At 36.5% G+C, this 14,827-nt stretch overlaps 1 protein-coding gene across 1 annotated transcript in view; it reads left to right on the top strand.

The window, feature by feature from the left end:
• ST18 (ST18 C2H2C-type zinc finger transcription factor) overlaps positions 1 to 14,827 on the top strand; it is a 128,588-nt gene that overhangs the window by 61,505 nt on the left and 52,256 nt on the right. Inside the window, exons 7-11 of the mRNA XM_066266117.1 lie at positions 1,945 to 2,079; positions 3,716 to 3,806; positions 4,919 to 5,023; positions 7,097 to 7,290; positions 9,540 to 9,751. Of these exons, the coding sequence (XP_066122214.1) occupies positions 1,945 to 2,079; positions 3,716 to 3,806; positions 4,919 to 5,023; positions 7,097 to 7,290; positions 9,540 to 9,751 (737 nt within the window). The remainder of the gene's footprint in view (positions 1 to 1,944; positions 2,080 to 3,715; positions 3,807 to 4,918; positions 5,024 to 7,096; positions 7,291 to 9,539; positions 9,752 to 14,827) is intronic.

Here is a 14,827-nt window from a genome sequence, read left to right as displayed (position 1 = left end):
CAGACTTCAAGGAATGTCTGACTGGTCATCTACAAATAGTATATGCCCAGATCAACTTAAAATTGGGCAACATGTTTTGATTAAATAAAATCTATGTCCATAAAAATCATAGTCTATGACCCAGTGTCTCTTAGCTGAAAACACAGTACACTCTTCATATGATGGCATTCAAATCCTGTCTCTCATTAAACAAAAATGCCTACTATTCAAGGCATCTCTATCTTTCCTCTGTTAATATCTCACTTACAGGTCAAAGCTTTCTTTCTGCTCTATGTGCCGCCACCCCTTCTCCCTTCCCCCTCACCTCCTCTCCTCACCAGTGTACCTGATAACTTGGAGGTCCTTGGCTTCTCCCCTTTTGGTGCAACCATGGCTGCCCCAAATTGTATTACAAAAAAACTGCTGTGCCCATCTTCCCAGGACTGTCTATAATCCAACAACTGGTGTGATATGCTACCATATCACATAGGTCGGTCTGCTCGTTGCAATCTCTCTCATTAGAGTGGCTGCTGGATCGTGCAACATTGCCCTCCTCTGGGCGCCATGCTTGGAGCAGGAGCATGTGTGCTCTATGCATCTTCCAGGCAGCTTTGTGGCGGCAATATTATATAGATTATTTATTTTCACTCTAGAACCAATTGTGTTTATTTTTCTTGATACTTTACTTTCTGAGCAGCCTGCAGTTCTCACCATCCCAGAGTTGTCCTTTCCTGAGGCCTCTGTGCACTCTGCTCCCAGATTCCATAAATGTGCGAATGCTGAGTGACAACCTTGCCCTTATGACTGGTATATCATTCCATGCACCAGTGAGGGGAGCAGTTTGGGCTGTAAGAATGCATTTCTGTTTTAAATTCATCTACTTTCTTACTCACAATATGAATATTCTAAAGAAGGCCTCCCATTAGCTCTAGCCTAGTTAGAATTCCTGTTAGTTCCTGTTTGTTTTATATATTGAAAAAACCCTTTGTCTAACCTTCAGCAATGTGTGTGCCAGAAGATTAAAACCCCAAGCTTGTCTTCAGCGCTGCCCCTTTAGGCTGACATCCCATGGCAGCCTGACAAAATGAGTTACAAGTTGTCCCTGTCCTCCACCTGGCTGCACCTGTGCTCCCCACCCCAACTTCGTGTTCTTGGCAGCGCTCTGCAGACCACTCAAGGTGGCCTCCAGTCTGTGTACTTCCATTCTCTGTAAGTCTCCTGAAAGAAGCTTTCTTTGCCAGACTTTCTTTCTATTGCCTCCGTTTTTAGTTTATGCATTCAAAGTAAAATCAACAGCTCCTTTTCTGCAGCCATTACATATTGACCCATTGGTATTTTGGAAACTTGGGCCTCTGAAGCACTGCCAGTTTGTTGGGCATGGCACAAGATGGCATTCTTGAGTCCCTGTCCTAATTTTTGTGGAAGGAGTTTTCACACATGTCTAGGAGCAATCCCTGGGACCTGACACCTGGGGCTGCCTGCTTCATGAGTGACTTCATCAAGAGCGGAGATGTCTTTCTCAGATATGGTGACTTCTTCATTATAATTTTGAACCTAGCTTTTTCCATACTCTTTCAATAAGAGATAGTTTTTGGTTTAAATTCTTTCTTTCTTTTTTCTCACTTTTTATTTCTTTTCAAGAGCCTGTGTATTCTGTGACATGGAATTGCATTTTCGTAATGAGGCTCTCACTATAATCTGTGATATGACAACTTAAAACCATCTTTGTATTTTAACACTCCCTTGCTCTGTGTCAGCCTTTGCTTAGGAAACCAAAAAAATTGAAAACATTTTTTTTATGTTTCTACAGGTCTTAGTTGAGGGTCTTATTCAATGCAACCTGAGCAGAATGTTTATGATGATAAAACGGAATAAAGTGAGAATGTCAACCTACAAGGCCACTTTATTGAAAGGGAAAAGAAAAAGAAATAACCAAATAAATCTTTCAATTTAATTCCTCTGTAGATTCACCAAGGCCTGAAAAGAGAGAGACCAAGTGCCCCATCCCAGGGTGTGATGGCACGGGACACGTGACGGGCCTCTACCCTCACCACCGCAGCCTCTCGGGATGCCCCCACAAAGTGCGAGTCCCCCTGGAAAGTGAGTACTACTTAACTCTGAAAGAAGTAGGTGCCTTGTTATACATTCCACAGCACCACGTTATCATTTTATTCCTCTACTTTAGAATTAGAAATGGAAATATAATGTTTTCTTTAATTTCATCAAGATAATTTTTATCTAGCTTGGTGTTCAAAATAGAGTTTACTAATAGAAAACATGGGTGCAGTCAGGCCAATAGACCAGGATATAACTGACATCGAGAAAATAATTTGTTAATTAGAGTTCCCAAAAAAGGAGGAGACAGACCTTACCAGGTAAGGCCATACTGGGAAACGCCAGGGCCAGTCAGGGGGCAGAGTGAAGAGAGAATTGTGGGCAAGACCTTTACTGTGGTTTCCAAGGGAAGGATCAGAGTAAGCAGGTTTAGGATTGGATAGTTTGAATTCCTTCAGTAGCTCTGAGGTTGAGGGTCTGTCTAAAGTTGTCTTATACTTGGCCCTGGGAGATTAGGGCAGGTGGAGAGTGACCTGTTGTGCCAGAATCTGATGAAAGAGGCAGTTGGATGAAATCCTAGAATGATTGGTTTGCATTTGAAAAGTATTTACTGTCTCTAGGAATTAGGTAGCCCTGGGAGGGGCAGTCTCGCCAGGGTAAACAAGACCCCAGAAGTCAAAGAATCAGAAGACAGAAAATAAATGGTATGGTTAATATACTGTGTGACTGCACAGTTCTTTCCTGTGTGGAGGCATGGCTTCCTTGAATCCACAAGGAGTATCAGCCTCAGTGCGTTATTTCAATAAAGGAAGTGCATCACTTCACCAATGTCCTCCCAACCTGCCTCTGCACTTAGGGTCACGTGATGTTTATGATGTTGCCCAGAACATCCTACCACAGCTGAGGGCCCTGAGCAAGAGCAAACCTGAGTTGGTCTCCCCAGCCACATGCCCACTATGAGCTAGGAAACTGATGGAAAAGGAAATGACTGCCTCCTAAGTTTTCAAGTAACTCTGTGTGTTTCAAGTATCCTCTATTTTTTGAACCTACTTATTGAAATACTTCTTGTGTCATACAAACCACAGGAATGGGAATGACTCAACATCACTCTTACAAGCATTTTTTTTTGTGAATCACTGAATTTAATCAGCTCAGCACTGTCCCACTGGATTAGCAGTTCCTCAAAATGATTGCCACAACTACACTCTTCACCAATAATTGAATGGCAGTGGGGCTGAGGAGCAGTGAGCAAGGGACAAGAATTAAAGTAACATCTCTTAGAAAATAGAGAATATATTCAGAACTTTACATTGTGGAGAAAAGACAGAAAGAACTGCTATTTGACAAATAATGGTTTTTATTCACTCCAAGGAAAAGCACATAAATGTAAAAGGAAGAGTACGAGCTTTCAGTGTAAGTTAAATATAAACATAATCATTTGCATTTAGTGTTGACCATAACCTGAGATTTAGAAAACCTAAAACTTGGACGAGCTTGCTGAATTTAATTTTTGAAGTCCTTATAATGCTCATTTACCTCAACCCCAATAACTATGGAGAGAGAGAGCATTGTGGATTATATAACTGAATACATTGAATGCAAAGTTGAGAAGTTAGTTTGTTAGTGTGTTATGTATTTATGGTATGCTATTATTTCTTTTTATGTGATAATTTGTGCTTAGTTCTTGCCATGCATGAAAATGTGCTCAAGTGTCCCACCCCAGGATGCACAGGAAGAGGACATGTGAACAGCAACCGCAACACTCACAGGAGGTAATTATGACAAGCTGCTAACCTTTTACATTATAACAAGAAGTGAGAAACACTTTGCACCAAGAATATAAGAAATTAATAATGTGTTATCCAAATCACTGCATCGCTATCAAAATACCTTACCCCTAGAAATAAATAAGAAGTATTCCAAATTTATGCAGAGTAAAAAGAAAAAGATCTCGTTATTTACTTTTCTAGAAATGTTCATTAAGCAATTGATTATGCTAACAAAAATGTTCAATTTAAAGACTATGGTTACACATTAATATAGTTATATAGGTAGAACATGTTATCTTTTTCTCTGGACCCTCACTATACCTCTAATGACATTGAGAAGAATTGCTTAGGAGTTACCTTGAATCTCATTCTAAAAGCATTAGAAAGTACCAAAAGGGTTTCAGTATACTGTGATTTTGACAATAAATCAAGATGAAGCTAAACATTATTATTTCATTTTATGATCATGGTAACTCCCCTGCCAGGTAAGTATCATTATTACATTTCATGAAGAGTCATCTCATTAAATCTCAACTAACTTAAAACACATATATGTATTTATATACAAATGATTTGTGAATATGAAAATATTTTTGGTGAAAATGTTTATTGTCTTATGTGTATTTTTTATACACATCCCATGATGTATAAATTATGTAGTCTGAAGATACTATTTCTTTCATAAGCATATTGCTAAAATCTTTCATATTCTATTCTTTCAAATTAAACTAAAACATCCAATGAAGTCCTTAACATTTTCCTAAAGATCTAAAGGTAAATTATGGAGTTATCATGCCAACATCTATAGTTGGATACATTGCAATCAGAGTGAGAATATTTCAATTAAAATATTATGAACTTTCAGAATAATTTAGTTATTTCTTTTTTACATAATATTTTGATTTTAAAAATGAGTTTGTTATCTGAGATTCAGTTGAGGGACATGCGTTAACACTATTGTTTGCAAACCCTTTGGGGTCTTTCAGTATGAAAATAGTGCTAAGTGAACTATTAATATGAGCTAACATTTATCATGTGCCAAGTATGCTGTGAGGTACATGCCAAAATAAAGTATATTCTCTTTTTAACTCAAATCTTCCTTTTTTTTTTTTAAGTCTTTCAGGTTGTCCAATTGCTGCCGCTGAAAAATTGGCAATGTCTCAGGACAAAAGTCAGCTTGATTCTCCCCAAACTGGTCAGTGTCCTGACCAGGTTCACAGGTATGACCCTCTCATCATGTCCCTAAAACTCTACTCATGCTATGCTCCTACATGATGGATCTGTCACTACTTGTGTGCTAGCTAGTTTACCATGGCCTGGCTTTCATTCTCAGCTACCAGTCTCCACTTGAGAGGCCAGTCTAGGCGATCATACTGTCACTTAAATGAACTTCTAGACCATTGAGAACTTTCACTTGAAATTAACCTGTATGCAAAAATAACATAATGTAGATTAACTTAAAAAAATAAAGTATATGATAACATATCTTAATCAACATTTTGCATCACTTCATGCAACCTTTCCTTCTGGTCAGCTATGTTCTTCCTTATGATTGACTTCACCTTTCTGCCCAGAGAAAATGACATCATAAATCACTCTTATCACTCAAACTATGTGATGTTATATATTTATCCTTCTGTTCTACATATACATATAGTTTCTTTAAAACAAAAATTTATTCCATGAGTTGATAAATATTGATAAAGTATCTCCCATTGGTCCTAGATGCATCATAATGTCTGACAGTTTAGAAAACCATATTTATACCTAAGTAGTAAACTAATCATAATACCACTTAATATAAAGTTATACACTTCTTAACATAAATTAAACAGGATTAAAACAGATAACCAGATTTTCATTGTTGTTACTGTGACACTAAAATGCAAAATAGATTGTTCAAATATTTCTGAGATTTGGCTTCTCTTAATATTTGCTTCTATAGTTTTAATTGAGTCAAATTGGCATTCAAATCATGAGTGAAGAACATATATGTTAAGTGAAGTACATGAATTACTGTATAACTAGGAATTTTAAATCTTATAACAAGTTCTTTAGTTAGTATTATTATATTCTCTAGTTTCCCCTAAATAGGTTATTTATCAAATATAGAAATAACATTGTCTTATTTTGCTCATTTCTTTAAAAAAATATTGTTTTAGACTAGAACACATGCAACATTAAGGGTATAAACCAAGTTATTATATATTATATATACAATAACAAGATTAACTAATCACTCAAATATTTTTATGTTTCCGATAAACAGTTTTTTACAAAATCCAAGAAACATCATCAAAACTTTGACACTCTGATGAGTCAGTCAAGTTTCGGTAGAAAATAAAAAATTTTATATATGTATACAAATTTTTGATATTGCAAAATCCTGAAAAGTATATTTATTTATGTTCTTTTACCATCAGAACATAGCAAAACAACATGTGTGTTCTCCTTGGCTGAAATTGATACTACACAAATATGATGTTTTTATTTAATCCAAATACAATAATTCTAATAAAATATTTAATTCACATTTAGCTGGGATTGGGATAATGTTGAAAAATGTGATAGCTATGATAATACAGTAATTTATATTCATATTGAAATGATTTAATGTCTATAATATTGAAACACTATTTAAAATAGAAAAAAAATTAGACAAATTAACAAGATGGGTGAAAAACCTAAAAAGAAACTCACAATTCAGCAATCAATTTTCTGGTGTCTATGCTGCCTCTTTTATGTGTTAGGCTCGTGCCAATTCTGGTGAACAAAGCTAAGTTCAACATTGCTTTTTCTGAACAGAATATAATGTACAATATTTTCCTCACTAGTTAAAATCATGACTTTGCACTACTGCTTTGAAAACCAGTACTAACAAGCAGACCATAAATACCTTGTCAGTACCTCATTAATAATTATGTGGCACTTTTCTCTAAGGAGCTCAAAGTGCTAACATACATCAAATATTTGTATGTATGATACATCTCATAACGTTACATCCTTGTAACATCTGCATAAGATGAATGGAAGATTGTATGTCTATCTCTTGCTGGTTGGAGACTGGGACATACAAAATAAAGTTTCACCTTAGCCATCCAGAGCTCAAAGTTCCTCCCTACCTCTTTCTGCTGGTGCGGAGCACTCTGCTCTCCTGTGCTTTGACCACAGTTCTCTCACACAATGCAGTGTCTCTATGTGTATCTACAAGCATGACACATCGGATTTGCTTTAAATTATGATCCTGATATGCTCACCAACAGTTTTACCATTACTTCTTTTGAACTCTTCAGGACAAGTTTGGTGAAGCAAATAGAATTCAATTTCCAATCACAAGCCATCACCATTCCCAGAGCTACGGTGTCAAAAGAACAAGAGAAATTTGGGAAAATACCATTTGACTATGCCAGCTTTGATGCACAGGTTTTTGGTAAACGCCCTCTCATACAAACAAGTCAAGGCCAAAAAACACCACCATTTCCTGAATGTAAGCTCTGAGTTCTAATACTTATTCCTAAAAAATGAATATTGTGTATATATATGTATTTGAGGGATGGGAGGTGAGTATGTACTCAAATATGCTACTTACTGCTAGAAGGAGAGAAAATATATTGTGCAGTAAACTAAAATAAACAATAATAAATTGATCAATGTTACTGATTTTTTTATAAAATTACACTGAATATGGCGATTGGTTAACAGATTAATTATTCTACAAGTATGGTACCATTGTTGACTCTAAATATAATAATTTATAGGAAATATTTAATTCACATTTGGCTGGGATTGGGATTAATATATTAAAATTATAATATAATAATTAATTATAATAAAGCAGTTTTAATTCATAGTGAAATTATAAAGGTTTAGCAGGGAAAATATTGAAATACTACTTAATTCAGCAAAAGTGTTGAGACTGAAAGTAAGAGAAAAAGTGAAAAGTCTAAAGGGAAGGATAATTTAAAAATCAAGATTTTACTAGAAAAAAATGTGTGGCTGTGGAGATATATTTATCCACAAATTTAAGAATTTATATAGAGACATTTAAAATGTGTTAATACTTTAATGCTAATACATCTATATAGAAGATATGTTTATAACTTAAAGATGCTATAACATATAAAACTTGTTTTTACTAACACTTTTTTTTTCAAGTTGTTTAGATTCTTTAAATATTCTAATGAAAAGGAGAGAAAGTAAATGTTGGCAATAAAGCCAGAAATGATTTCTGCATTATGGTTATTTAATTATAAAGGAAGAAGCCAAATAATTCCCCATTTTGAGTCCTCCATAGACCATGAATTTCATACAACATTCTACAATTCTATGGAATTCCTTTGATCTCACACCTAGTTACTTAGACTGAGTGCTCTTAGAGAAAAGGATATTTGCTTCATTCTGTGATATTGATCCCTTTCAAAGAACTAGAATGCTATGTAAAACCCAAGAGTAGATAAATACAGACTTTAAAGGAGTCTGCCCATCAACAAGAAGTACATTATAGTCCAAAAGGTATTTTACTTATTCTTACCAAAAACAGGTCTCAGCCAAAATAAATAACCATTGAAAACCTGTAGGATTGAGGTAAAAGTTCACACACACAGACACACAGAATATGTTTTGTATATATCTAGCTAAACAATTTTATGTATAGTCTCACGTAGTTTTATTAAATATATACAAAATATATACACATACATATGTGTTTGATTTTGGTAAAGCTACTTAATAAGAGCAATCTATGATATTGGTATAAAAGTGGGAAATATGGATATTGATTTTAAAATGTGAAATATTCAGTAGCATTTTCTATTTTTATATAAGGATAATATTTGATAATGTTTCAAATTTTGTTTTATGAAAAATAACTATCAAAATATTTAAAATAAACAATATTTACAGAAAAATAAATAACTGAATACTTTTATATGATCCCACATTAAATCTTGGGTGTTTTTTCTATAACCTTGAGTGATGTTTACAAACAACCAGAATGAAGAGAAATATGTTTAATTTTCTCAGCAATGCCTTGGTGTCCATAATAGAAACATAACACAGAAATTCAACCTTGGTATCTAAATTACCTTTCTGTTCACCTTGAGAACTTTTCTTCATTTTTTACTCATAGTGAACCTGAGTATGCAAAATATCAGTTCATTAAAGATTCTGTTATCTATTTAGTTTCATTTAGTTGGGTGAAAAAATAACTTCTACTGGTTTAACTACAAAGCAAACCTGTGTATCAAATAATAAAAATGCAATTCCATATCTAAATATAATTTCTTATTATAAAAGCAAATATTGAAAGAATACATTTTATTCTCTACTAGAATCACTGGTCCTCATACATACACAGTTATACATGTACAAGCCTTAAGCCTCTGTAGTCCCTGATGTGTTTTTGTTAGTGTGATTTTTAAAGTACAGTTTTTGTCACAAATGCTTTCAGTGTATCCATCCCATAGCATTCGCTATGGAGTTTTTGTCATAAGAAATATAAATACAAAAAAAAATGAAGAGAATAGGCATTTTCCCCCCAGCAATCATGTCATTTGATGTGTGAAATTCTGTGAAAACCAATCTGAACAACCTTCATTTAATCTACCAGTGCACAATGGATCATATTTTAATTTATTCTTCACATATTTTAATGCAAGAAGTTTTACCTTTAAAACAAGTCTATTTAATGACTAAAACCACATACATGCAATTGCTAATCAAATCTCTTTTCAACAGCAAAGCATTTTTCAAATCCAGGGAAATTTCCTAATCGACTGCCTAGTGCAGGCGCCCACACACAGAGCCCTAGCCGTGCCAGCTCTTACAGCTACGGTCAATGTAGTGAAGACACCCACATAGCAGCAGCTGCTGCCATCCTGAACCTTTCCACCCGCTGCAGGGAAGCTGCAGACATCCTCTCCAACAAACCACAGAGCCTGCATGCCAAGGTAGGCCAGTCCAAGAGCCTGGAGGGTGAGCCAGTGACTGAACCGTGAGAATAAACTGCCTTTCGTGTTCCTAACCACATTCACTACCATGCCACTCCCACCCCTAAAGCACTTTCTCTCCTTGTTTTAGGAAGAGGCTCAGGGGAACATTGACAGGGATGAGCTTGGTGGGTTCAAGGAGGGGTGAAAAAGTGGTTGTCCTTGAAAGTGGTGTACCAAAGATAGGGGAGAAATGAACTAAGGAGGCTGGGGGGGGGATTTATAGCTTTCAACCCATTTTTTGTTTGAGGAGTTTGGCACACAGGAAAAGAGGAATGCTGTTAAAACGATCTGAACAATGAAAGTTTTTTTGCTATCTGCAAATCAAAGATGAAATAAAAATTTTGATTGAACAGCGAGTTGTAAAACATTCCTAAAATAAAAAAGATAAAAATTTTATTATTGCACTTGATAGCTAGCCGAAGTTGCTATAGTATTCTCGAAGGACACATAGGAAAACCTGGATACATTAAATCAACAAGACATACATAGTTCAGGGAGACTTGAGATCTTAGGGCATTCAGATCCAAAATCTAATTCTGTTAAGTTTACAAAGATGCCACATCTCTGACGCCCCTGAAGTTAATCATACTTTTTCTAATAACCTCACCTTTCTGACTAACAATGAGAAGTCTACATCCATGTTTACGATACCTGGATGAAAACATGAAACAGAGATCCTTCCTGTCCTGTCTTTTGAGAAGGAGGGGCTGATCAGGCTGCAGTGCCCAGGGGCTGGGTAGGACTGTGCCTGCCATAAGCCAGAGCCTATCCACAAAAAAGAGCTCAGTTAAAATAAATCTTTTCCTACATAGATGGCTGAAGCCAACTGAAATAAAGTAAGCAGGTTTATTTGGAGAAAAGATTTTTACCTCTGCTTTCAGTGGAAGATGCCTTGGGTTAAACTCTAACCTACAGACTCGGGTGCTTAATGGATAATAGCTCTTTTTTTCCCATTTCGGCACAGCTCCATCCTGGGTGTGGTCAGCTGTCTACCTGTGCCTGCCAGGTTGAGCAGGACTGCAGTGTTATGGAGCATTTGACAAAAGAATCAGAATTAGCTTCTGGACAAATCTGAGCCAAGTAAACCTCAGGAAGAGTTGATGGCCAAAAATCACTCAAAAACAATTTTTAAACAAAGGAGGTTCTTAAAAAAGAAAAACACATCATCTACAAAAATGTTTTTAAAATACCAAGTTATCCAAATTCAAAAGAATCTATGTCAGAAATTATTTATGTAATAAATAATCTAGGGTACTTTAAAATGCAACTTTAGTTATTTTTATTTTATTTTTTATTTATTTATTTTAGATGAGAGGAGGGGAGATAGTGAGGCAGACTGCCACATGCACCCTAACTGGAACCACCAGGCAACTCCATCTGGAGCCAATGCTCCTGTACCGAGCTCTTTTTAGTGCCTGAGGCTGCTGCTGGGAACAACGGGACTATCCTCAGGGCCTGGGGCCAGCTTGAATCAATCAAGCCACTGGCTACAGGAAGAAAAGAGGGAGTAAAGGGGAGAAAAGAGGGGGAGAGAAGGAGATGGTTGCTTCTCCCGTGTGCCTTGACTGGGGAATTGAACCTGGGACATCCATATGCAGTCTTATGCTCTAACCACTGAGCAACTGGCCAGGGCCAACTTTAGTTATTTTTTAATTTATTTTTTAAACCTGAATATATTTTTCCTTGTTAAAGGGATATTCTAATGTGCAGCTAGTTGGAGAAATAGTAAAAAATCTTTCTTCTTAATTCTTTCTTGTTTGTATAGGTTGTTCTTTGAAAATAAAAGTACTGATATTATAATGATTAGTTCTGTTAAATTACTCGAGTAAATGATTATAGGTTTAATTCTTTCTATTTGCATGTATAGGTATATACATATTTCTTATTCCTCAAAATTCTGACTTTAACTTTTATATGTCCTATTAATAGATAAAATAGATAAAGCTAAACAGTGAATCAAACAAAGAAAGAAAGAAGAGAGAGAGAGAGAGAGAGAGAAAGAAAGAAAAAGCCACAGTAATTAACCCTGAAAAATGGCCTCTGATGAAACGTGCCCAACGTGTGCCATTTCTTTTGTCAAGGTTGCACTTTGCTCTGTGTCTTTTACTTAACATTGGATTGAGTATAAACAATCTTCCCCTCCACATTGAGAACTAGCCTGATTCTTTTCCCACTATGATTTGTTTTTTTCCTCCATGGAAGGTTGTTAGTATGCTTATTTCTTTTCTTTTTTTTTTTTTTTTTTTTTTTTTTTATAGAGACAGAGTCAGAGAGAGGCATAGACAGGGACAGAGAGAGATGAGAAGCATCAATCATTAGTTTTTCGTTGTGCACTGCAATACCTTAATTGTTCATTGATTTCTTTCTCATACGTGCCTTGACCGCGGGCCTTCAGCAGACCGAGTAACCCCTTGCTCGAGTCAGCAACCTTGGGCTCAAGCTGGTGAGCTTTTGCTATAACCATATGAGCCTGCACTCACGCTGGCAACCTCAGGGTCTCGAACCTGGGTCCTCCACATCCCAGTCTGATGCTCTATCCACTGCGCCACCGCCTGGTCAGGCAGTATGCTTATTTCTGATAGCAAAAAATCCATAGCTCTCTTGAGTTCCCTATTAGAACGAAGGATGCAGACATATACAGTTTCCCCCTACTCTTGACTTTTATAGACAAGCGTTTTTAGGTATTAGAAAGATATTTTGGCAGATGGACTCTTAGCTATAGTAACCAAAAGGTGTTTAAGTGCTGGATTGTTCAAGCCCAGGTTAGATTCCATCACAGACCCTGCCTTCAAGGAGTTTACAGCTAAAATAGGAAAAAAAAATACATAGTTGTTCCAGGTAGAGGACTAGATTTTTAGAGGTAATGTTTCTCATGTCCAAGGGTGGCATGGGTGGATTTGATAGAACTTTAGTAAGAAGAGCTGATTTCGTATTTTCCTCCTGTCTCCATTCAGTTCTTTCTTTTACATAATCAGCTTCTCAGAAATAGCTTTAAGAACCGAATAAAAGAGCAACATTACAGATCATGATGTAACCCAAGCACAAGCTTGTTAAAATCAAGCCTAAGGACACTGACCTTTAAATTGCCTTCATATTCACTTGTTGAGGCTAATACAGATTTTTTTTCCATGCAATACACAAGCTCTCCACTGACTCCAAGTTTAGTGGGAAATCTGAATTTATGATTTACAAAGCCCTACTCTTATGAAAGATCACAGAAGCAGAGGCTGTTTTCAGAGGGGCAAGAGAGCTTGAGTTCCTACACACTAAAAACGATGAAGGGTGGATGATAGGGATATTTTAAGGTGTTCTTCTCTTTCTGATATTCTAAGGTGTTCTACTCTAATCAGCTGTCTACCCAACACTAAAACACTACCTTCATCGGCCCCTTCCCAACACTGAGCAAAGGATTCAGTATTAATATTACTACTCAAACTGAAGCCCATTATATCCTGAATATAATCTTCAAAGGAATTATTTATTAAAATACAATTTGATGCCCTGGCCGGTTGACTCAGTGGTAGAGCATTGGCCCAGCATATGGAAGTCCCAGGTTTGATTCCCTGCCAGGGCACACAGGAGAAGCACCCATCTGCTTCTCCACCCTTCCCCCTCTTTTATCTCTCTATCTCTCTCTTCCCCTCCCATAGCCAAGACTGCATTGGAGCAAAGTTGGCCCAGGCACTGAGGATGGCTCCATGGCCTCTTCCTCAGGGCTAGAATGGCTCTGAGTACTGCGGAGTAACAGCCCAGAAGGGCAGAGCATTGCCCCCTAGTGGGCATGCCGGGTGGATCCTGGTGAGGCGCATGCGGGAGTTGTCTGTCTGCTTCCTCCCAGCTTCTTACTATGGAAAAATACCAACACACACACACACACACACACACACACACACACACACAAAGAAAAAAAAATCTGGCATGAATGTAATACATCTACACTGCCAAAAATCGCCTGTATGTGTTTTAAGTATTGTTTTGAGGAATCAGGTCAGGAGAAAAAAATATTATCAATACTTAGTGGACATCAAAATAATTAAAGGTAATTTTGTTTCAGGTATGAGCCTTCTTTTGTTATAAGATTTATATAACGTGCTTCAATATAATTTGGAATTTATATGAGTTTGTAAAGCATACATGGGCCACAGCTTCAAACCCTTCCCCATTAGTATGGTGACTGTTGCTACTGCTATGAGCAGAGGATTCAGTCAGTATGGGCAGCAGGCACAGAGTGAGCATCCTGGGTTTGTTGAGTTTGCTGAGTGCTTTCTTCCGGCCCGGCACCCCTGAGAGCATGTTCCAGCATGTGTCAGAGACTCTTGCCATTTTTCCTCCTTCCTCTCACTCTCATCAACAGAGGTAAAAAACCCCTTCACCATCTATCTTTATCTGAACCACTGCTGATTGCCAAGCATTCTGTTGTTTGTTTTTGTGTTTTCTCCACCTGTTTAGACAAAGTGGCATATGCACAGTATGCCTTAGAAGAAAACAAAAAATTGACACTTGCTTGAAATGTTTAAAGTTCAAAGTCTGTTTTGTGCTTGAAGATGGCTTAGAAACAACATGATATCACATCACCATTCTTGCAGCCTGATATCAGAAATAGCCTGGTGGCTCTCAGGATAGTTAGAATCTAAAAACGTCCTTTCAGTAACTTTACACCATATGCTGTGAGTGAAATGTTATAAGGTACTCAATCAAGGATCTCAAATAACCACTTAATATGTACATGTGTCAGGAAAATAGACATTTAATAACTGATGCTTTACCTCTGTGTACAGTAACATAGAGAGACATGTATCTTTTGGTATTCAAAAACCCAATTAAATTATTATTATAATTAGTTGTCATGTATTAAATACCTACTATGTACCAGACACTGTAAACAAGCACTTTACCTACATTAATTCTTCTTAATTTTTTAGAAACTCTGTAAAGCAAATATTATTATTATTATTTTTGCAAATGAAGAAACAGTAGTACAGAGATATTAAATAAATTTTTCTAGTGGCACAGCTATAAATGTTGGAGCTGAAA

Source organism: Saccopteryx bilineata, chromosome 3 (genome assembly GCF_036850765.1).
Source record: "Saccopteryx bilineata isolate mSacBil1 chromosome 3, mSacBil1_pri_phased_curated, whole genome shotgun sequence".
In the NCBI taxonomy this organism is placed as follows: Eukaryota; Metazoa; Chordata; class Mammalia; order Chiroptera; family Emballonuridae; genus Saccopteryx; species Saccopteryx bilineata.
Note: the sequence above shows the minus strand (reverse complement) of the source record. Positions and strands in the feature narration are given on the sequence as shown.